This window comes from Notamacropus eugenii, chromosome 1, assembly GCF_028372415.1.
Source record: "Notamacropus eugenii isolate mMacEug1 chromosome 1, mMacEug1.pri_v2, whole genome shotgun sequence".
In the NCBI taxonomy this organism is placed as follows: Eukaryota; Metazoa; Chordata; class Mammalia; order Diprotodontia; family Macropodidae; genus Notamacropus; species Notamacropus eugenii.
In genome coordinates this window covers 41,798,725-41,824,181 of record NC_092872.1, presented here as the reverse complement: position 1 = coordinate 41,824,181, position 25,457 = coordinate 41,798,725, and the positions used below count along the sequence as shown (strand labels likewise).

General features: G+C 40.3%; 1 protein-coding gene across 3 annotated transcripts in view; it reads right to left on the bottom strand.

Annotated features, from left to right (window-relative positions):
- The window catches only part of LOC140497018 (histone-arginine methyltransferase CARM1-like), a 274,761-nt gene that overhangs the window by 164,963 nt on the left and 84,341 nt on the right, over positions 1–25,457 (bottom strand). For all 3 annotated transcript variants that reach the window (XM_072597490.1, XM_072597499.1, XM_072597508.1), the window contains one exon: positions 4,591–4,716. In XM_072597490.1, coding sequence (XP_072453591.1) covers positions 4,591–4,716 — 126 coding nt within the window. The remainder of the gene's footprint in view (positions 1–4,590; positions 4,717–25,457) is intronic.

Below are 25,457 nucleotides of genomic sequence, written 5' to 3'. Positions count from 1 at the left end.
TTTCAGTATTTGGGTAGTTGGTGGGATTACATACACACACACACATACACGCACACACACACAGAGAGACAGAGAGCACAGAGTGAATGGAATAGGATGGGATCATATCTTAAAAAAATGAAATTAAGCGGTGAGAGAGAAATATATTGGGAGGAGAAAGGGAGAAATGGAATGGGACAAATTATCTCTCATAAAAGAGGCAGGCAAAAGACTTTTTAGTGGAGGGATAAAGAGGGGAGGTGAGAGAAAAACATGAAGTTTACTCTCATCACATTCAACTAAAGGAAGGAATAAAATGCACATTCATTTTGGTATGAAAACCTATCTTACAATACAGGAAAGTGGGGGAGAAGGGGATAAGCAGGGTGGGGGGGATGATGGAAGGGAGGGCAATGGGAGGAGGGAGCAATTTAAGGTCAACACTCTTGGGGAGGGATAGGATCAAAAGAGAGAATAGAAGAAATGGGGGGCAGGATAGGATGGAAGGAAATATAGTTAGTCTTACACAACATGACTGTTATGGAAGCCATTTGCAATATTACACAGATATGGCCTATATTGAATTGCTTGCCCTCCCAAAAGGAATGGGTGGAGAGGGAGGGGTGAAGAGAAGTTGGAACTCAAAGGTTTAGGAACAACTGTCAAGTACTGTTCTTGCTACTAGGAAATAAGAAATACAGGTAATGGGGTATAGAAAGTTATCATGCCCTACAGGACAAAAGAGAAGATGGGGATAAAGGAATTGAGGGATGTTAGAAGAGAGGGCAGATTGGTGATAGTGGCAATTAGAATGCTTGGCGTTTTGGGGTGGGGGAGGGGAGAAATGGGTAGAAAGTTTGGAACCCAAAATTTTGTGGAAATGAATGTTAAAAGTTAAATAAATAAATTTAAAATGAAAAAAAGAATTAATAAATAAAGACTCATTTTAAATCAGTTTAGGTTTGCTGTTATATTAATATATTTTAAATAATATTTCCAAAATGTACCTTATTCATTCTCATTTCTGTACCTTCTGTTTATGTTGAGTAACTCCCACTCTTCCCAACTCAGAAATGTCCACTTTCCCCTCTCTCAACTTCTCTGCCTCTCTAAATGATACCCTTCCAGGCTCAGTCAAATTTTCCTTTCTCCATGAAACCTTTCCTACTGTCACCCTCCTCTTCATTCCTTGGGTACTTATTGTCTGCATTACTCACTTGCTATTTGTCCAATGGAGCCTCATATGGCTACTTAATATTTTGCATGTGGCTATTTTGCCTCAAGATCAGGGATCACATTTTAAACCCCGCCCCCCAATGCAATGCTGTACATGAAACAAGTGTTCACGAGGCATGAGTTTCATCAATAAATTCAACTAATTTTGTTTTATTCATGGCAATGAAAATTGACAGCATGACAGAGTGCTGGACTTAAATTCTGAGTTCAAATCCTGCCATGGACACCTACTAGCTGTGTGATCATGAATAAATCACCTAGCCTGTTGATCCTTGGAGAATTCTCCTAGCCTATTAAGGGACAGATGGATAAGGGTTTGTGTTGGTAAAAGCAGCTCCAATGCTAATAAGATCATGGGTCCTGGAGATGTTGATTGATCATTAATGATAATTCACTTTTCTATAGCATTTTTAAAGAAGCATCATTCTTATAATGACTGTATGAGAAAAATAATCTCAGCTGTATTATCTCATTCTATAGATTAGACAGGTGAAGGGATATGACCAGGGTCATAGTAAGTCCAAGGACCATGTAACCTCAGGGTATTCAGAGGATCAGTGACCTAGAGCTGGAATAAACTGCACAAGTCATCTAGTCCAATTTGCTAATTTGAGAAATTGAGGCCAAGAGGATAAGAGAGTTTCTAAAAGGTTGGTAATTGCTACAAGTGTGACATTTGAATCCAGATCTTTGATTGCAGGGACATTGCTCTTTCCACTGTACTACATCTCTTCATTCTGTGCTAGAAAACAGATAGTTAAGTGACTTCTCCAATGAGGAAGACATAGCAGGACTACTCTACAATGACTATATCAGATAAAGTTCAATAAGTGATCTACCTGTAAAGGTTACACCATCATCTGCTTTTATCCAATGGAAGAAAGATTGACATCATGTTTGTTTGTAATTATACCTACAGGTTCAGTGGGAAAGCATTCCATAACTCTTATAATCTTAATTTTCATAAAATTTAGAACTCTGAGGGAACACTAAAGATCATTTAAATCTCATTCACCACTACCTCCCTCCCTCCATTTTTTGGAGGTTAGGAGGAAGTGAAGGGGAAAAGGGAGAGGGAGAGAAGGAGAAGAAGGGAGGGGAAGGGAGAGGAGGGGAGGAGAGGAGAGGAGGATTCAAACTTTGGTTCCTGAACTCCAAATCCAGCATCTCCTCCAATCCAGCCAGACATTACAATAACATGGACAGAATAAGCCATGCTTCTGAGTTTTTGCCAGTTTGGCTGCTACGTAGACAGAAAGCAGTTAGCATAGTCATCCCTCAGGAACATTAAGTATGCCAAGTTTGTTTATGAATACCTTACTGACTGTCTTCTACTTGTGTTTGTCCATTCCACATGCTGCCAGGCTTCTAATACCCTCCCTTTCTCCCTTGTCCACCAAGGCATCACCACCACTCCTTATATCTTTTCTGCATCCTCAACCCTTGGAGCCTTCCATGTTTGCCTGTTAAAACTTTCCTATTCTCTTGCTCATTCTCTCAGTGCCTTTTTTTGATGAGCTAGTTACTAAGATAAACTAATGCACTGCAATATAGTTTATGGAATACAGAAAGCCAGCATGGCATCTTATAAACAGCAATGGATTTAAGAGTCCAAAGACCTGGGTTAAAATCCCAACTCAGACCATTATGAGCAGCTTGACCCTGAATAGCAGTCAAGTAAAATAGAGATAATAATGCACCACCCACAAGTATTTTTTTGTGTGTGAGGAAATATGCTTTGTAAACATTAAAACTCTATGGAAGTGTGAGTTATTTTTATTTGTAGTATGGTATACTGAACAGAAGACCAAACTAGAGGCAGGAGTCTTGAACACTAGTCTTAGTTCTTTCACAGAAGGCTGTGTGGGGCAGTGGCAAGAGCTCTGAACTTGGGTCATAGAAGCCGAGGTGTTTTTCTTCTCAGCTTTGCCCATTATTATCTTTACGACCCTGGACAACTTGGCTTCTCTGGGCTCAGTTTCCTTATCTGTAAAGTGAAAGGATTGGCCAAGATGATCTCTATAATCCAGTCTAGTTCTGTGATCATACTACTAACTAGCAAGGAGAACTTAAGCAAGACACTAAACCCCTTTGGGTCTAAGTTTCCTCATCTGCAACTAGAGGAGGTTGTATCAGAAAAGTGAATGCTAGAATTCTCCAGTTTTTAGCAAAGCATTTAATAAAATCTTTTATGCTATCTTTATGAAAATGGAGGAGAGATGTGAACTACACAATAACGTATGGATGCAGGATTGGCTGATAGTTGGTTGGTTCAGAAATGAATGAGTGGACCTAAGAAACAGTCATTCACTAATAATTCCATGTTGACTCTTAGGGAAATTAATAGAGAGGAGTGCCACAATAGTACATCCACTGGACTTCAGATGATTAACGTTTTTATCAGTCTCAGCTAAAGTCAAAACAAATCAAATTTGCAGACATCAAACTGTAAGAGTAGCTAGTACTACTTGAAAAAGATCCTGATTGGCTGGAACACTGGGCTAAATCTAATAAGATTAAATTAAATCAAGATAAATATAAAATCTTAAGCTTAGGTTCAAAAAGTCAATTTCACCTGGACAAGATGAGGTCATTGAAAGTCACTGAAAAGCTGGGGAGTATCCAGCAGAGGTTAGCTTAGTTAGTGAAACATCTCAAGGTTATGTTATAAGGATGGATAACCATTTGATGAGGATGTTTTCTAGGACTTTTTTTTGTTCAGGATTTGGTTGGCCTTAGGAACCTTTCTATTTCTGTGATTTGGTGATTCTGTAACCAATCTCTAAGGTCACCTTCCAGTACATGATTTTTAATGTGTCCAGGGAAGTAAGAAAGTGAAATGCTCCTCCCTTTTAGTTAACAATTACATTTTCATAGGTGCCGTCCAGAAATAAAGCCTTAATTCAAAGGAGTTATAGAGACAGCAGAAATCTCAATCCATTGGGGGAAATTTTTTTTTGGAAGTGGGGAGGGGACAGAGAATACTGGGAGTAGCAACATGATCCAGTAGAAAGAACACTGGATTTACAATCAGAAAACCCAAGTTCAAGTCCCTCACTTTGCCTCTTATTAGCTTATTAGCCTTGGTAACTCCCTCCATCTTTTGGGTCTGTTTCCTCATTTGCAAAATGAGAAGGTTGGGCCATGTGAACTCTAAGTCCCTTACAGTTTAATATCTTTTGCCCCTATAACTTTTCAGCATTCCTCAAATTTTCCCTTTGAGAGTGACCACCTCTGGGAGAGCATTCTCAGAATCATTCTGTAACAGAGTGACAAATGACACCTTTGTTCAGGTGTCGTTGAAAGGCATAATTGTTTGTCGAGCTGGGGGAGGGGGGAGTGGCTTTATAGTGATCAACAAACCATAGCACTTACCAGAATGAGATTGGAACCACAGCAAAGCACTGTTGTACCCCAAAGTAATTAAGATAGAGTCTCTCCCAACTCGACAGCATTCCGTTTCTCCATTGACTAGGCACTTAAAGACACAGACACCATCAGCTGTAAAGGGGAAGGGGAGAAAGAGAGTAAGAAAACACTTTTTTTTGGACTGCCAGAAATATATCAGATAAAACTTTTTTTTTTTTTGCATTTTCATACTGATCAGACGAGTAAGATTTATTTTCCTTTCAACATGCCTTCACCTTGTCCCCTATTTCAGTCCCTTGGCTATAATGATCAAGGGGAGACCTTTCTTCTGTAGCAAATGTTGACAAATGCATAACAAAATGGAAGAATATGAGTACATATATGTGCGATAACCACATATATATATATATATATATATATATATATACATATATATGTATATATATGGATTCATGGGGAGACCTAGAGCAGTTTATGGCCCAAGGCTTCATCTTTCCTGTGAAGGGTCATATGGATTAAGAGACACAAGTCCTGGGTTCAAATCTAAGCTCTGCTATTTACTCTCTGTGTCACCTTAGGCAAGCAACTTCAGTTCTCTGGTCTCGGTTTCCTCATTTATTTATAAGTCATACTTCATTCATTTATAAAATGAGGGAAATAGCTGGTATGCTCCTTGTTCACAGAGTTAAACTGCTCTGCAAACCTAAAAACATCATAGATAGACAAATGACCTAATTGTTATTCTTGCAACCTTGGTGCAAGTCAACATCCCTCAGTTTCAGGTTCTTCCTTTGTAAAATAATGGGGTTGCACTAGATAATCTATCACTAGGGTCTCTCCCAGTCCTATGACACCCCAAAACAATACATTCTCTAAGCTTACATTTTCAACCATAAACAGTGGAGAAAACATTGTCCCAAGGCATAATATTGGAAAAGATAATGAGCTTAAGGAGCAGGAACAGAGGTCCCAGGAAAGGGGTTAGTGGTGGGGCATTAGGTCTTATGTGCATCTCACTATTTACTCCCTCATCAATGCTTTTCTCTCTGGGTTGATGATTGTTCATTTATACAACTAACTCCAGTGACTCTAGTGTTTGAAAATTGACTAAGTTCTTTCTTTGAGGAAGGCAGGTGGTACAGGGTACATACAGCACAGGATCTGGAGTCAGGAAGATATGACTTAAAATCCTATCTCAAACACTAGCTGTGTGACTCTGGGCAAGTCACTTAACCTCTTTTTGCATCAGTTTCCTCAACTATAAAATGGAGGGTAATAATAGCATCTTACCTCCACGGGTTACTGTGAAGATGAAATGAAATAATATTTGGAAAGCACTTAGAAAATCTCAAAGTATTCTATAAATGTTAGCTATTGTCTTTGACCTGTTAGAGCTCTATTATTTGGTTGTCAGTTACCATTCTTAACTTTCTCCAAATTCCCTTAAAAGAACAAATGTGACGGCTTTAATTTAATTTAGAAAATCAATTATAGAGGCGGAGCCAAGATGGTGGAGTAGAAAGACGCAAATATGCTACCTCCGAACCCACTGCCCATAAAATACCTGTAGAGAAAAGAACCACCAGCAAAATCTGGAGCAGCAGAAGCCACAGAATGGAGCGGATGAGATTGCTGCTCCAGAGAGCCTGAAAACCTCTGGCAAAAGGTCCCTCGTGCCCTGGACCCGGAGCAGAGCCCAGCCCTGCCTCGGCGGCGCAGCGCCAAAAGGAGCAGATCCGAGCAGGCTTCAGGGATGGAATCTCCAGCAGCCGCGCGGGTCTCTCCACCCACAGGTGACAAAGGTCGGTGAGAGGGTCTCTTTGGTGGGTCGAGAGGAGAGTGGGGTGCCCCCATAGCTCAGGCCCCCTCAGGAGGCGGCAGCAGAGGCAGGAGCAGACTGAGGCTCCCCAAGCAGGCAGGACCCTGGATCCATTGTTGAAGGTCTCTGCATAAACCCCCTGAGGGAACTGAGCCCAAGAGGCAGCCCTGCCCTGACCTGAGCACCTGAACTTAATCTCACACTGAACAGCAGCCCTGCCCCCGCCCAAAGCCCTGAGGCTGGGAAGCAGCATTTGAATCTCAGACCCCAAGTGCTGGCTGGGTGGATCTGGAGGCGAGGTGGGGGTGGAGAGGACACTCAGAAGTGAAGTCACTGGCTGGGAAAATGCCCATAAAAGGGAAAAAAAATAAGACTATAGAAGGTTACTTTCTTGGTGAACAGGCATTTCCTCCCTTCCTTTCTGATGAGGAAGAACAATGCTTAGCATCAGGAAAAAATGCAGAAATCAAGGCTTCTGTATCCCAGCCCACCCTATGGGCTCAGGCCATGGAGGAGCTCAAAAAGGATTTTGAAAATCAAGTTAGAGAGGTGAAGGAAAAACTGGGAAGAGAATTAAGTGACATGCAAGCAAAGCATGAAAAACAAGTAAACACCCTGCTAAAGGAGACCCAAAAAAATGCTGAAGAAAATAACACCTTGAAAAATAGGCTAGGGGGGCGGAGCCAAGATAGCGGAGTAGAAAGACGCACATACACATAGCTCCGAACCCACAACCCATAGAACATCTGTATAAAGTAACTCACGGCGAATTCTGGAGCAGTGAGGCCACAGAACAGTGGAGCGAAGGAGATTTCTGTTCCAGAGGGACCTGCAAACGTCTCGCAAAAGGTCCGTCGCACTGCGGACGCAGAACCCAGCCCAGCCCTGCCACGGCCGCAGCACCGAGAGGAACAGATCCGAGCAGGCTTCAGGGATGGAATCTCCAGCGGCAGCGCAGGTCCCTCCACCCACAGGTGACGAGGGTCGGTGAGAGGGTCTCTTTGGCGGGTCGAGAGGGGAGTGGGGTGCCCCCATAACTCAGGCCCCGTCGGGAGGCAGAAGCTGAGGCAGTGGGAGACCAGGGCTCCCCAAGCAGGCAGGAGCCTGGATCCACTGTTGAAGGTCTCTGCATAAACCCCCTGAGGGAACTGAGCCCAAGAGGTGGCCCTGCCCCGACCTGAGCACCTGAACTTAATCTCACACTGAACAGCAGCCCTGACCCTGCCGAAGCCCTGAGGCTGGGGAGCAGCATATGAATCTCAGACCCCAAGTGCTGGCTGGGAGGATCAGGAGGTGAGGTGGGTGTGAGGAGAATATTCAGAGGTCAAGTCACTGGCTGGGAAAATGCCCAGAAAAGGGAAAAGAAATAAGACTATAGAAGGTTACTTTCTTGGTGAACAGGCATTTCCTCCCTTCCTTTCTGATGAGGAAGAACAATGCTTACCATCAGGCAAAGACACAGAAATCAAGGCTTCTGTGTCCCAGCCCACCCAATGGGCTCAGGCCATGGAAGAGCTCAAAAAGAATTTTGAAAATCAAATTAGAGAGGTGGAGGAAAAACTGGGAAGAGAAATAAGATGCAAGAAAAGCATGAACAGCAGGTCAGCACCCTGCTAAAGGAGACCCAAAAAAATGCTGAAGAAAATAACACCTTGAAAAATAGGCTAACTCAATTGGCAAAAGAGGTTCAAAAAGCCAATGAGGAGAAGACGCTTTCAAAAGCAGAATTAGCCAAATGGAAAAGGAGATTCAAAAGCTCACTGAAGAAAATAGTTCTTTCAAAATTAGAATGGAACAGATGGAGGCTAATGACTTTATGAGAAATCAAGAAATCACAAAACAAAACCAAAAGAATGAAAAAATGGAAGATAATGTGAAATATCTCATTGGAAAAACAACTGAACTGGAGAATAGATCCAGGAGAGACAATTTAAAAATTATGGGCCTACCTGAAAGCCATGATCAAAAAAAGAGCCTGGACATCATCTTTCATGAAATTATCAAGGAAAACTGCCCTGAGATTCTAGAACCAGAGGGCAAAATAAGTATTCAAGGAATCCACAGATCACCGCCTGAAAAAGATCCAAAAAGAGAAACTCCTAGGAACATTGTGGCCAAATTCCAGAGTTCCCAGGTCAAGAAGAAAATATTGCAAGCAGCTAGAAAGAAACAATTCAAGTATTGTGGAAATACAATCAGGATAACACAAGATCTAGCAGCTTCCACATTAAGGGATCGAAGGGCGTGGAATAGGATATTCCAGAAGTCAAAGGAACTAGGACTAAAACCAAGAATCACCTACCCAGCAAAACTGAGTATAATACTTCAGGGGAAAAATAATCTTTCAATGAAATAGAGGACTTTCAAGCATTCTTGATGAAAAGACCAGAGCTGAAAAGAAAATTTGACTTTCAAACACAAGAATGAAGAGAAGCATGAAAAGGTAAACAGCAAAGAGAAGTCATAAGGGACTTTACTAAAGTTGAACTGTTTACATTCCTACATGGAAAGACAATATTTGTAACTCTTGAAACTATTCAGTATCTGGGTACTGGGTGGGATTACACACACACACATGCACACACACACACACACACACACACACAGAGACAGAGTGCACAGAGTGAATTGAAGAGGATGGGATCATATCTTAAAAAAATGAAATCAAGCAGTGAGAGAGAAATATATTGGGAGGAGAAAGAGAGAAATGGAATGGGGCAAAATATCTCTCATAAAAGAGGCAAGCAAAAGACTTATTAGTGGAGGGATAAAGAGGGGAGGTGAGAGAAAAACATGAAGTTTACTCTCATCACATTCCACTAAAGGAAGTAATAAAATGCACACTCATTTTGGTATGAAAACCTATCTTACAATACAGGAAAGTGGGGGAGAAGGGGATAAGCAGGGTGGAGGGAATGATGGAAGGGAGAGCATGGGGAGGAGGGAGCAATATGAGGTCAACACTCATGGGGAGGGACAGGATCAAAAGAGAGAACAGAAGTAATGGGGGACAGGATAGGATGGAGGGAAATATAATTAGTTCTTACACAACACTACTATTATGGAAATCATTTGCAAAACTACACAGATTTGGCCTATATTGAATTCCTTGCCTTCCAAAGGGAAGGGGTGGGGAGGGAGGGAGAGCAGATTGGCAGACAGGGGCAATTAGAACGCTTGGTGTTTTGGGGTGGGGGGAGGGGACAAAAGGGGAGAAAATTTGGAACCCAAAATTTTGTGAAAATGAATGTTAAAAGTTAAATAAATAAATAAATTTTAAAAAAAAGAAAAAGAAAATCAATTATATATGGAACCACTTTCTGTTACAAAACTTATACAGTATTAAAACAAGAAAATGATTTTAAAAAATGTTTCCATCTATTACTTTCCATTGGAGGAGTAGTTCTTGATTTTCACAAACTATCTTGGCCATTTAAACAGTACAGATGTTTTGAAAACACTATGCTGGTAGCAAAGACTGTTGTATGTTTTGGTTCACTCTCCCAGGCAGAGGTCATCAAAGGCAAGGGTACTACACTTTTGTACAGTAAGAAACTGTTAATCAAAGTATTAAATGAGAAAATCTGGGGTCTTCTTAGGAGTAGCACAGTTAAGCGTCCTAAGGACCTTAAAGATGTTTTTCTCCTTTGGCTTACAAAAATTTTCCACGTGAAGTTATTTTACCATGTACTCCTCTCTCTACAGAGGTTTTCCCTCTTTGAATGCTGATAATGATAACTGGATTTTATAACATCATTAGGTTGAAAAAAATCTCAGTGATCAGCTAATGCACACTTCTATATTCAGGTAAGATTATAGTTATATAGGTAGTACTGAAATATCTGCCCTTTCTTGTTTCCTTTATCATTTGAATAATGATGGTGGGGTGGAAGTTAGGGGAGGTGGGGGAAATGAAGTGCTTTACCCATGATGTATGGCATGACAATGAGAAGGGGTAAGAACAAGGGATGCTAAACTAGGTTGGACTAGTGGTGAGACAGTGCAAGAAACCAAAAGTGAGAGAAATTTTGTTTTTATCCTGCATCCTTATTTCTCATACCATTTTTCTCTGGGAAAATATTATAAAAGAACTAGAGGATTATATAGATATTACCTGCTCATACCAGAAAAACTTGTGGAATGTGAACTATGGAGCCACAAAACTGTTAGGGTGTTAAGGGGGACCATGCCTTGTCCTTTGGATAGCACAGAACAACAAGCCAAGGCAGGATTATCAGGTATGTGTATGGGGGTTGGAGGTGGCTTCTGCTTGGGGAGACCCAGCACCTATGCTAGAAATTATTCTGGGCATCTCTATATCTATTTAGGAGGCAAAAGAATAAAAGGAGTCAGAAGAGCTGAGTTCAAATTCTAGACCTGCCCCTTCCTACTTATGTGGTTTTGGGAAAGTATCTTCTCATCACATTTCTCCTTACCTGTAGGTGACCTTGATTGTCCCTTCTGGCTCTAAATCCCATGACTGACAGCCATTTATTCTGAGATCCGTCCTGAATGTCTCTCTTTTTTAATACAACTTTCCTTTGTAATATAAATGATATGCCTGCCAGTGGGAAGCTGGTCTCATTATTCTGGGAGTGGAGGGCACTGTCAAAAATGTCCTGAGTAGGAGAGTAAAAAAATCTCCCCAGGTATGCCCATGTTCTCTTTGTCATTAAGTGTCTTTCCAGCACTTCACTTTAATTACCGCAAAACTGCAGTAACAACTCCCTTCTTATTACACTCTCTTCTAACGTTCTAATTCAAGTCAAAAAATACTTATTAAGTGCAAAAGGTCCTTGTACTAGGTCTAGCCTGGCTCAGGCAGAGATGGCACAGCAGGCTTGAGATCAGAACAGAAGGCAACACTGGCAGTGAATCACAGTCATAGCAGGGGAATAACATCCAGAACAGGGAAAAATATTCAGTGAGAATATCCCTTTGACTCAGCTGAACACAGCTTTGCTGACTTGGTGTTGCCCAGTGTGGTCTAATGATCAAGCCAAAGGATTAGCAGGGGCTCCTCATGGACTGGGAAGCTACATCAAAGCCCAAACCTTCCATCCTTTGAATCAATCCAGTATCAAGGATGGATTCATTTTTTTTTTTTTTTGAGGCAATCGGGAATAAGTGACTTGTCCAGGGTCACACAGTTAGTAAGTGTCTGATACTGGAGTAGAACTCAGGTCCTCCTGACTCCAGGGTGAATGCTCTATCCACTGTGTCACCTAGCTGCCCCTCAATACCTTTTAAAGAACAAAAGCTATCCCAGCCCATTTGCCAAGAGACTGATTGATATTAGTCCTTTAGTACTTGGCACAGTGCCTGCATATAGTAGGCACTTAAGAAATGCTAGTTGACTGACTACTAAAACTTCCCTCTTTACCCACTCTGCTCCTCCGTGACCTCATCATGATATGGAGGCCATCCTGATTTCTTGCGAAGCTTAAGCTCTGGTGGTCCTACTAAGCTAGAAAGGCTTCAAGTAAATGTCTAGCCACTGACTGTAGTTTACATCCAAGAAAGACTAAGTCTAGTTCAAGGAGTTGACCCTGATGTAATGATTTTTTTTCAACTTCTCACACTATGTCCTGGGGTTTTCTCGGCAAAAATAGTGGAGATTTGTGACCTCTAGGTCTGTCAGGCAGTGCCCCTCCCCATACTTCCTAAATGGACTCAGTTGAAGCCATGAGGAGAGATAATCCCATCTCTTGGAGGTAGACAATCCAGAAAGGAAAGAGTCACTGGCAAAGACAACATTATAGTCTTGTGGGAAACGCAAAGATGGGGCAGGAAAAGAAGAGGTGCAGGTGGGAAACAGAAAAAGCAATCAGAGAGGTAGGAGACAAATTAAGGCAAAGTGACAGAGGCTGGTGAGAAGGGAGTTTTGAGAAGCACAGGGTGGCCCAATGCAGCAGGGAACTGAAGGAGAATAATGACCATATTTGGCTGGAAGGCTATCGGCTACTTCACAGAGTACAACTCCAGTACAGTGGTGGGGGCAAAATCCAAGCTGTTGCCAGTTATGGAAGGATGAGGTGTAGAGGAAATGGAAGTGATAAGTATAGAAAACTTCCAGAAGTTTGCCTTTGAAAGGAAAGAGAAATTAGACTGTAGTCAGAAGGTACTCTAGAGTCCAAAAAAGTTTTCTCTAGAATGAGACATGAATTTGTTGTATCCCTTCTTTGTAGTACAATGCCTGAAGAGTTCATAGTAGGTGCTTATTAAATGCCTGTTTATTTATTGATGGATTCATCTGAAAGAGCCCATAGAAATGAAATTAAAGCACTGATTATGAAAAGATAAAATGTGGGGTTCATTTTATGGATGAGGAAACTGAGGTCAATTACTTTTCTCAGAACATAAGGATTCAGACGAATCAGTCTTCTTGGGTCACATTCTCTTCCATGGTTACATTACAAGTGGCAGAGCCAGGATTTGAACTGAGATCTTCTGATTTCATGTCCAATGATTTTACAACTAGGCACACATGGAATTAGTTGGCAGGTAGTTGGTAGGAAGGTTGATCATAAATCTAGAACTTGAATAAATAATAACTAGCATTTACATAGCACTTACTATGTGCCATTTGATCCTCACAATAACCCTGGGAGGCAAGTGCTATTATAATGCCCATTTTACAGAAGGAAGCTGAAGCAGACTGAGGGGTAAGTGATGTACCCCAGGTCACATGGCTAGTATGTGAGGTCCAATATGGACTCAGGTTTTACTGATACCAAGCCTAGCAAATTCTATCCACTGTACTGCCTCACTACATACTTGAAGGGACTTTGAGGTCTCCTAATCCAATTTCATTTTACAGATGAGAAAACTGAGGCTCAACAAAATTAAAGGGGTTAAATATGGTTTTAAAACGTGTTAAAGGTATTAAAGTTGGGATTGAAGCCCAGGTCTTTTGACCCCATGTCCAGTGTTCCTTTTTCTACTATACCAAGATTCTTTCTTTGAAAATTCAGGGGATGATGAGAGAGAGAACATACTAGCATCCACATGGCTTTTGTACCTTGAAATACAAAGATATAGAGGAAGACTGAGATTTTTCTATTTCTATTGTAGTAGGTAATGTTCAGTTGTGTCTGACTCTTTATGACCTCATTTGTGGTTTTCTTGGCAAAGATACTAGAGCAGGTGCCATTTCCTTCTCCAGATCTTTTATACAGATGAGAAAACGGAGGCAAACATGGTTAAGTGATTTACCCAAGGTCACACTGCTAGTAAGCATTCAAGGCTGGATTTTAACTTGTCTTCCTGATTCTAAGCTTGGCACTATCCACTGACACACCTAGCTGTCCTCATAAAATCATCCATAATGAAGCAATGAACTAAGCATACAAAGTCAACACAACCTTGTTCTAATAAGAAACAACACATTTTAGTTTTAAGAATCTCACAGTCTTGGACCTCCATGGCCCCATCAACAAAAACCAAGTATTCTGGGATTGTAATTAGGGAATTCCCCAAGAAACACTGCCTCTGGAAGGGCAGTGGTTGCCATCTGGTATCACGTGATGAAGTAATGTCCAAAGTCTCTACTAATTAATCCACCCATGCTCCAACCTCCTAACACATTCTATGACCGACTCGTCCACATGCTTCGACAATCTTTGTAATTACTGTACTCTGTTGCACAGAAGAAGTGGCGCAGAGCATAACCAAATGCAGACATCTAAAGTGAAGACATCATTTTTAAATTTGCATCATTTTGTTTCTTTCAGATTTGTTTCCTGTTCAACTGTTGTGACCAAAGAGATCTATCACATGGTAGTCAACCCTCTGATGATGGCTCTTTGAGTTCTTAACTGGGTTGTTTCTTGGAAGACAGGCACAGTCTGTTTTTGACCTCATGCCAGAAAACTTTCTGACTTAGTAGGAACAAAGAGTACTGTAAGTGCTTTCAAAAACTCAGGATTCAAAAACATCACAGTAAGGCATCAAATAGGAAAATAACTGGAAAGGAAGAACTGCAGGAAAAATAACTAATATTTACATAGCACAATAAAGTCTGCAAAGTGATTTACACATGTTTTCTCATTTGATCCTCACAACAGCTCTGGGAATTAGATGCTATTACCCCATTTCATAGAAGAGAAAACAGATCATTTTATAGATGTGAAAACTGAGGTTGAGAGAGGTTAAGTAACTTGTTTGGGGCAAACAATTAGTTAACTTACTGTGTTTGAAGCAGGATTCAAACTCCAGACTTCCAGACTCCAGATCTAAAATTATCCACTGCCCCTCTGAGCTGCCTAACAAACATCAGGGCACAGAAATTACTGGTAGAATACCTGAACAAAGTTAGGGGTTTTTCAGGGATTATTTAGTTCTCTTTTTATGTATAATAAGAAATTTATAATTTCTCTTTAATAAAAAAAATCAGTTTGGGAATTATACATTTTTTAAAAATTAGCAACTGGAGAGAAAAAGAAAATATTAGAAGCACATTAACCCTCTTAAGTCATGCAATCAATCAATCAAATTTATTTTATTTATTCTTTTTGCTTTAGAATTTTATTTTTCTCCAGTTACATGTAAAAACAATTTTAAACATTCGTTTTTAAAACTTTGAGCTCCAAATATTCTCTGTCTTCTTCCCTCTACCCTCCATTGAAAAGGCAAGAATTCGATACAGGTTATACATACGTTGTATGCAAAACATATCCATAACAGTCATGTTGTAAAAGCAAACATAGACAAAAAAACCCTCAAGAAAAATAAAGTAACAAGTGTGCTTTAATATGTACTCAGACACCATCAGTTCTTTCTCTGGGAAGGAAGAGTCTTGGTTCATTGTGTTGTGGAGAACAGCTGTCATTCATAGCTGGTCATGCTACAATATTGCTGTTACTTTGTACACAGTACATTTCACTTTGCATCAGCTCATGCAATTCTTTCCAGGTTTTCTGAGTGCATCCTGCTCATCATCTTTTATTGTATAATAATATTCCATCACAATCACATACCACAACTTGTTCAACCATTCGCCAATGGATGGGCATTCCCTCAATTTCTAATTCTTTACCCCAAGAAAAGAGCTGCTACAAATATTTTTATACATAAAGGTCCTTTTCCTTTTTGCTTTTTTATCTCTTTAGGGGTACAGACTTAGTAGTAGTATTGCTAGATCAAAGAGTATGCATGGTTTTATAGCCCTTTGGGCATAGTTCCAAATTGCTCTACAGAATGGTTGAATCAGTTCACAACTCTACCAACAATGCCTTAAAGTCTCATTTTTTCCCACATCCCTTCCAATATTTGTCATTTACCTTTTCTGTCCTATTAGCCAGTCTAAAAGGTATGAAGTAATACCTCAGAAATGTTTTAATTTGCATTTCTCCAATTAATAGTGAGAGTATTTTTAAAAATATAGCTATAGATAGCTTTGATTACTTCATCAGAAACAATAAACACTTATTAAGCACCTACTACTATGTGCCAGGACTAGTTAAGTGTTGAGGATATAAAAAGAGGCACAAGACACCTTCCCTCAAGGAGTGTACAGTCTAATGAGAAAGACAACATGCAAACAAATATATACAAAGCAAGCTATACTCAAGATAAATGAGAAATAATTACCAGAGTGAAGGCACTATAATTAAAATGAGTTGGAGAAGGCTTCCTTTAGAAGATGGGACCTAAGTGGGAGTAAGGTGTAAGAAGACTGGAGAGACAGGATAGGGCTAGGTTATGAAAGGTTTTGAATGCCAAACAGAGCATTGTGTATTTGCTCCTGGAGGAAATAGGAAGCCACTGGAGTTTATTGGTGGATTTGGGAATTTGTGTGACATAATTAGACCTGCACTTCAGGAAAATTATTTTGGTGGCTGAATGGAGGATAGATTGGAGTAGGGAGAGACCTGAGGCAGCCATACTCACTGGCAGGCTATTACAATGATCCAGGCACATGGAGATGAGGTCTTGCATGAAATTGGAGGCTATCAAAGGAGAGAAAGGTGAGTATTCGAGAGATATTGCAGAGGAAATTGACAGGTGTTGGCAACAGCTTGGCTATGGAGGGTGAGAGACAGTGAGGAATCCAGGATGACTCCTAGGTTGCAAGCCTGAGGGACTGGGAGAATGGTGTTGCATTCTAATAGTCAGAGGGAAAATGGGAAGAACAGGGTTAGGAGGAAAGGTAATGATTTCTATTTTGGACACATTGAGTTTAAGTTGTCTATTTACAACCAGTTTGAGATGTCTGAAAGTCAATTGGAGATGTGAGATTAGAGGTCAGCTTAGAGAAAGGGGGCAGGATAGGTAGATTTGAGAATCATTTGTAATTAAATCCATGGGATCTGATGAGATCACTAAGTGAAGTAGTATACAGAGAGAAAGGTAGAGAGCCCAGGACAGAACCCTGAGGGACACCTACAGTTAGAACACATGGTCTGCAAGAGGATGCAGCAAAGGAGACAGAGAAGGAGAGGTCAGATAGGTAAGAAATAAATCAGGAGAGAGTGACTTCCTGAAAACCTAGAGCAGAGAGAATCAAGGAAAAGAGAGTGATCAACAGGGTCAGAGGCTACACAGAGGTAAAGGAGAATGAGGATTAAGAGAAGGTCAATGGATTTGGCAACTAAGAGATTAGTAACTTTGGAAAGAGCAGTTTTGGTGGAATAAGATTGGAAGTCAGATTGTAAGGGGTTAAAAAAGAAAGTGAGAGGACAGAAAGTGGAGTCACCTATTGCAGATGGTCTTTTTGAGGAGTTTCGTTACACAGCGCAGAAGAGATATAAAATGACAGTCAGAAGGGATGGAAGGATCACTAAAAGTGAGGGTTTTTTTTTTTCAGGATTGGGGAGGCATAGGCATGTTTGTAGGCAGTAGGGAATGAGCCAGCAGAGAGGCAGAGATTGAAAATAAGTGAAAGTGGAGGGAATGACAGAGATCATAGTCTGTTGGAGGACACAGGATAGAATGGGATCACTTGAACATGTAGAGGGGTTAGCCTTTGGAAGGAGTAAGGCACTATATGATCTGAGACAGGGGTGAAGGAGGAGATAGTCTAGAAGGCATTGGAGATAATAAGAGACAAGGAAGAGGGGAGAGGAGTTCATGGAAAATGACCCCAATTTTTCCTCTAAAATATGAGATAAAGATCTCAGCTGAGTGGGTAGGGAGAGGGGGAGCCATAGGAGACTTGAGAAGGAATGAAAAGGTTTTTGAAGAGTCACTGTGGAGAATAGGATAGTGGGTTGAAAAGGGAAGTAGAGTAGTATTCTCTAGCAGCAGCAATAGTCCAGTTAAGGTTATGTAACATGAACTTGTAGTGGATTCAGTCAGAATTATTGCATAATTTTCTCCACTCTTGTTTAGCAGCACATGTTTGGGAGTGAAGACAATAAATGATGGGAGTTATTCAAGGGTAAAGTTTGGCTAGGCATAACCAGTAAAAAGGTGTGTAGGGAGTCAAGAGAGGAGGATGCAGAGAGGTGAATTGATTCACCAAGAAGTCAAAATGACAAGAAGATGAAAGAGTGGCTAGTATGGCTAGTCCTATACAGAGGAGATGATCTGGGAGAGAATTGAGGGGTCAAGTGACAGGAGTGAACCCACAGTGTGGGTGAAGAGTAGGGTTATGTAATGGATAGCAGAGAAAGAGAGGTGAAAAGCCAATAGGTTATGGTCAGAGAAGGGAATTTCAGAATTCTTGAACATCGAGGTGGTACATTTGTGGATGATATCAAGATCAAAGGTATGACCATATTTGTGTGTGACTGGTGACTTAGTTGGAGTGGAAGAGTAGACTGGAGGTGAGGAACTGAGTGGTAAGGGTATTTGATGGAGAATATGTATGTTGAAGTCCCCTAGGGCTGGAATTACGGAAGACAGAAAAAATGTAAGCCAGATGATAAACTCCTTGAGAAAGGAAGGAGGTCTGCAGACAACAGCTACCAAGATTTTGATTGGGCTTGGTCAATTGTAGCTTTTCTAGGACACACTCAATTCATCCCAACAAATGCCATGCAAGTTTCTTTGTAGCCATAGTATCTCAAGTATCTGGGTCTTGCTTTGCGGGCACATATGTGCCACTCTCACTCAGGATCTCATCTCTTCTCTCCCTTTTGGATTACTATTAACATTCTCTCAGTAGGTCTCTTGAACTCAAGCCTCTTCTCCCCTCCAGTCCAATCTGCACACAGCTACCAAAATTACCTCCCTAAAGCATGGATTTGTCAGTATTACTTGCCTGTTCAGGAATTTTCATTAGCTCCCTGTTCCCTGGGGGATAAGATACAACTTTGGCACCTGAAAGTCCTTCAAAATCTATCTCCAGGCTACTCCTTCCTACAGGCTATGCTCTAGCCCAACTCCTTACTTGCTTTTCCTTAAATGGACTTATGCAAAATGAACAATATCAGGAATGATAATCAACCATGAAAGACTTAGGATCAACTGGACCCACCATCATTCTAAGGAAGTCACGATGAAACATACTATCTACCTCCAGATAGAGAAATGATGAACTCAGTGAAGACTGAAACCTTTCCTTCCTTCCTTCCTTCCTTCCTTCCTTCCTTCCTTCCTTCCTTCCTTCCTTCCTTCCTTCCTTCCTTCCTTCCTTCCTTCCTTTCTTTCTTTTTCTTTCTCTGTCTCTTTCTGTCTTTCTTTTTGTCTTTCTTCCTCCCTCTCTCTCTTTTTAATGTTTTCTGTTTTTGTTTTAGAAAACATTTTGCATGACTTCATATTTGTAATGGATTTTGTTCTTATATTATCAATGGATAAGGGAGGGAGAGAATTTGTAACTGAAAGTAAAATATAGTTGAATAATAAAAGCAATTTAGGGAGGGTATGTGAATGTGAAAGGAAAGAGAATACAGGAAGCCTATAGAAAATTAAGAAAGACAAGATGAAGAGTCAGCTAAAGGTCACTTTCGCTGAGCCATTCAGGGGGACAGGGACAAGCTGATGCTGAGAATTACCGTTTCCATCATAGTCCTGAAGTTCTGATTTGGATTGCTGAGGCAACCTTGCACCTGTGAATTTTTGAACATCACCAGATATTTTTGTCTACTTAGCTCTAATTACTCAAGTAATAATCAAGCATTATATAATTTTTAAAAAGCCTAGGATACCAACAGCAGTTAAAATCCTGAGCCATAAATGAATGACACGTAACTTTCTTTTGTGCTCACGGAAAGAATTTATCATCCAGAAGTAGTAAAATACGTAAAGACTATATTTATATGGACAGATGTTTCTGTTGAAGTAATTTTTGTTTTTCTGGGTTCCATCTATAAGAACAAGAAAATCTTGAGGACACCCATCTACTGACAACTTTCATCTTTGGTTCTATATTCCTACTCTGAACAAGTTGGGAGTTCATGCAGATGAAGTGGAAGGAGTACTAGACTTGCAGTCAAAGGACCTGATTTCAAAACCTGATTCTGCCGCTTATTATCTCTGTAACATCAGACAAGTCATTTCACCTGTCTTGTGTTCACCATCTGTAAAAAGATGAGGTTGGATTAGAACATCTCCAGGTCTATGGTCCCGTTAGGAGCCCATCATTTATAGAGATAGAATGCTTGAAGAAAGTGGACAGAGTTGAAAGGTAGTTAAAATTAAGCCTTTTAGTAGCCATTAATTTCCTTTATATACTGAATACTTAAGCCTGTTCAAGTGGAATTTGCTTTAATCTGCTGATCAGTATTGGTTGTTGTTCAGTCGTTTCAATTGTGTCTGACTCTGTGACCCCATTTGGGACTTTCTTGGCAAGGATACTGGAGTGGTTTGCCATTTCCTTCTCCAACTGATCAGTATAGCACTTGCTCTTAGCCAAAAAGACAGCAAAGCAAGGAGACCTACAGTACTTTTGAAAAGTGTGTGTGTGTGTGTATGTGTATGTGTGTGTGTCTACAAAACTTGCATGAAACAAAACTTGTCAAATGGGTATGTCTTATCATACTATATATATACATATATATGTATATGTGTATACGTATATATCTATTATATGATATATTGAAAACACTGGGGAATTTTGTCAAGTTTCAACCTCAACATTTGGGCAACTTAAGGATGACTTGAATAACTGTGACTTTCCCTCCCAACTGCTCTCTTCCATTGGCTTTCTTACATTGGTAATATTACATATGATCATAGGCTCATAGATTCAGAGTTGGAAGGGGCTTTGGAGGCCATCTAATCCTATCCTCTCATCTTACAGATCAGGAAACTGGAATCAAAGGATTTTTTTATTCTGTTTTGTTTCACCATAGACAGTAAGACAAGGCTCAGTTCTCAGTCAAGACAGACCTTTCATCAATTTCTCAAATCCTTTAGCATAAATTTAAAGCTATGCCTAAACAAATGAAGGAAATAAAACATTTATCTCATAACTCAGTCATCATAATCCAACAACGATTAAGTACTTACTGTTTAGAGAACACAAGTCAGAGGAATTTTGTTAGCGTAAGGTTTCTCCTCTCAAAGAGGCTGAAGTCTAATAAGGGGAGAAGATATCACCATGTCTCACCAATTAGAAAGTAAGCACCTTGTGAGTAAGGCCTATTTCATTTTTTGTACTTTCATTTCCAAAGCCAGCAGAGTGCCTGCCACACAGTAGGCATTTAATAAGCGCTTGTTATTTGAATGATGTAGCATTACCTACTAAATGCCCTGGGGAGCTATACAACAAAGGGCTTGGTGAGATCTGAGGTTTAGTAGCATAATCCTGCTCTTATTCCCAAGATTGGCTTGTGATTCCCAATTCATCTCAAACATACCTCTGAAACTTGAAACCATTTCATATAAAAAGGGTTCTCCTAACAGTCATCTGCCCATAGCTTACCAGGATTTTCCTCTACTGTAGCCATCTTTTCCTTATGGTTAGACAATTTGTTGTTGTTAAGTCATTTTTCATTGGTTTCTGACTCTCTATAACCCCATGTAGGGTTTTCTTGGAAAAGATATTGGAGTGGTTTACCATTTCCTTCTACAGCTCATTTTACAGATGAGGAAACTGAGGCAAACAGGGTTAAGTGATTTGCCCAGGGTCACACAGCTAGTCAATGTTTGAGGCCGGATTTGAACTCATGAAGATGATTCTTCCTGACTGTAGCCCTAGCTGCACAGAAAGTTCATTAGGTATTTACTAAAATAATACCAGAAAATATAATCTACTCTCCAGGAGGCCTTAGGGCAGAAGGGAATATTTGGATCATGGGATCCAAGATTTAAAGCTAGAAGGGACCTTAGAGGATATTTAATCTACTCTCCCTCATTTTATAGATGGAGAAACTGCTTTTCGCTCAACAATTTTTTTTTTTAAAAACAGAAAGCTTTTTAAAACAGAAAATTTAAGATATTAAAAGAACAGAGCTCCAAAGTCATTTCATCATAATGATCTGAAATACATTATTTGGACTACATTACATTATTTTGTATGTGGCAGATCTACTTTCTTGGGTATAATGTGCTTAGATGAATATCATCATTAATTTCTACTGCTGGAGCCCATCAGCTAGGTGGTTCCCATGGCCCTGGGGGGGGGGCGGAGAGGTTCAATGGATGGATAAGAACTAGTCTAAAAACAGTCAGATGATACCTTTGACTGTACTGTTCCTATTACAGTGACAGAAATAAAATATTTTTAGGGAAGGTAAAATTTCATTTAGTAGCACTCTAACTAGTTATCCTACTCCTCCCCAATCTCATTGATTCATGCAACAAGTATTGATTAAGTTTTCTGCCAGTCTCTATGCTAGGTTCTGCCTAGCCAGATACAGAATGAATGCTTCTACTCTCAAGGAATTTACATCCTGCTAGGGGAAAACAATGTGGTTGTATGAGACAGTTTGGCTGAAATGGAATTTCAGAGGCCAGTTAATTCAACCTCTTCACTTTATAGATGAGATGTTTAATGACTTGTCACATTTATACCCTTATTGTAACAGCATTTAAATCCCCAAAAGAAGAGTTTACTTTTTATTTTAGAAACACTGGTGTTTATTCTGCAAGTAGCATGGTTAGTTTAGGGATATCTACTTGGCAGCTATTTTTGGGATGGATTTGAATGTTGGAGAGCAATTAGCCACACAGTCCAGCTTCTTTCTACATTTCCAGACTAATTTCACACTATTCCCTTTCATGAGCTCTATATTTCAGCCCAAATGGCCATAAGCTGTTCTCTTACTTGTCCTGAACTCTCCTACCTCTATGACTTCATGTATGCCCCCATGCCTAGAACACACTTTCATTTCCACCTGTTGAAATTCTCATTTCAAGGTTCAGTTCAAACAATAACTACTCCATGAAGTATTCCCTCATTCCCAGAGCTGAAAATGATCTTTCATTCTTTACATTTTCTTGAAGCACTTGGTATCTCTCCTTGGCTCTATCACACTCCACCTAATGAATTTATTTGTATATGGCTATCTCTTCTTACCATCTGCTGGCAGATTACAAATTTTCCAGGGCAAGACCACATCCCTTTCCATGTCTAGAGCTTAGCACTGTGCCTTGCACAAAGTAGGTACTTACTAAATGCTTGATGAGTTCATGATTTTTCAAAATGCTTAACCATGTTAAGCACAGAGTGATTGCTTAGCAAATGTGTTGAATTGAATTTTAGAATTAAATCTTTGGAGATTAGGTTAGATTGCCTTTGGAAAATCATATAGTATTTTTAATGATCCCTCCTCCCTCCAGCCTTTCCTGAAAGAAAGGCTCGTCTTTGTAACATCAATATTCTTTTTAGTGATGCTGCCTGGCTGTGAGTCATAGAGTACCACAGTCTCCAAAGAATTAAATTTGCAGGTCACCCAAAGGACAACAGAGAGGTAGAAAGTGGGTGTGAGCAGGCTGCAACACATTACTAAGGAGGAATTATGTGAGAGAAGCAGTGTAAAGGGTGTCAGAGAAATGTATAACAGGAAAAGAAGGTGGAAAGGTCAGGCAGCAGAAAGCAAGAGACAACCAATGCACAGTCCATTACTCCATTGGTATCCAAGCAACATCAAGAAAACTAGAAAAAGTTTTCTATCATGTCAGGTGGAACTCCTGCAGAGGATTTATGGAAAGCCTAGCACAAGGTTCACACAGGTTGAGAAGGCATTGATGGATTGCAATCTGTACCACTGGAGTGAGAACCTTCATTGATAAGACCAGAAATCCATCTTACTGGTATAATGAATTCTTGTCACAAAAAAGAATAAAAGAAAATAGAACCTTGGAGTTTTTACTGGGTGATGAAACTGAACCAAATCCAGAATCAGTCTCTTCACCTGGCATTTGTTTGGTTTAGGCAAATCATCTTTGACTCTCCAATCCATCAAACTGGCTACCAAATTACAGGATGTGGATCAGAGAGTTTTTATGAATCATCATGTCCCTTTCTCTATAGTCTATAATTATCTTCATATAGGATTTGAATATAATTTAAACGTAATAACAGATGATCAGCCTGATCTAAAGGAAATTCTGAGGCATCTTGGATGGATTCTCTTTGAAAGATTCTTGGGAGAAAGTAGGCAAGAATTTCACAGGATGAGAAAGCATGAGAAGTTGTGATTTGCACTGTTGGAGTTAGTCAGACAGTAAGCATTTATAAAGGGCTTGCTATGTGCCAGGCATGGTACTAAGCACTGAAAATACAAATACAAGTGAAAAGACAGTCCCTACCTTTCTAATGACAAAGATGGCACACATAAGAAAGTTGAAAAGGGAAAGGGGGAGGAGGTACCTGCCATGGAGGCATGAGGAAGTCAGAAGGAGTGAATCATGGTGGGAAATTTAGACATGGCTAACCTAGGGCCCTCCTTAAATGAAGGTTCTAGGAGGAGCCATCCAATTGGAGGGAGGGGGCCCAAGAGCAGAGAGTACTTCAGAGGTGTGAGTTTCAGAACTGAGGGTTCTGGAATATAGTGGAAGGATCCAGATGAGGGCAGCCTGGTGGGAAATGAAGACGAATCATACAGTCATTAAAGAGATGGGATAACTGTCTGGGCAGGGATTTACCCTGGTGCTACACACCAGGTAACTTGTTAAAATATCTTTACTCCTTTTCACAGCAAAGTTTTATCATCATGTCAGACGGGTGTTTTTTATTGCTCTACAGAAGGTATGATGGCAGAAGGCATACAAGTATGCTCAGTGATGGAGTAAAGTTCCCTGGCTTAAAGAAGCCAGTAGCTCTGACATTTCTAAAGGTCAACTCAATCTTCCTCTCCTCCTCCCCCACCTTTTCTTCTTCCAATTTAGTTTTGCACAGCCTGAGGGTGTCTATTTTATACAACAACAAGCAACTGCTGGGATGTAAGTTCTCACCAGTTTTTTTTTTTTTCCAGGATAGATGAAACCTTCTCTAGTTCCAGCCCAGAATGAGAAGCTTCAAGAATAGACCCCAGTGATTTCACTAAGTGATAGATCACAATGGAGACAGAAACACTCAGGCAGCTCTTGCCTTTTTTTTGGAACAGAAGAGGTTCATTGGCAACCTGTGTTCTAAAAGCCAACGTCACAAACAAGCATGCAAGGTATTCTATGGTGGTGCATACTTGAAGCCAGGGTGTGTTAACTAAATCATAGTACTACCCATCCATCAATATGTTATTACCTCCCAGTTATTTGGAATGGAAGTGGAATAATGTATTCATCCTCTCTTCCCTCCACCTATGGTCTAATCAGGACAACTGACCTTTGAAAAAGGCTGGGTGATGAATTGAGGAGGCAGTTTTAGTTTCTCCTGTTAGCAAGATTGGACATTCTTAGTTCAAACTGAACTGTTCTTTAAAAAATACAGCACTGAGACAAATTCAGAATTGCCATTTTGCCTCTCATCCTCAGGAGAACTGAGGAGCAAATTATAAGGATTTTTGCAAGAGGGACCCTAGGTGACCCAACTAGATCAGAAAATGGGATGGCTATATGGAAGAAGATTTACCTAGGGTTCTCTTTATCAATTATTCTTTCTGAAGGGCAGAACAATATCCTGGATGGAGAAGTTCTTTTCCTTTTCTCTTTGGCTTTCTATCAAAGAATGCCTCCCTCTTTCCCTCAATCCCTCTCTTGTGGATCTAAAGTTGGTAGAGGACTC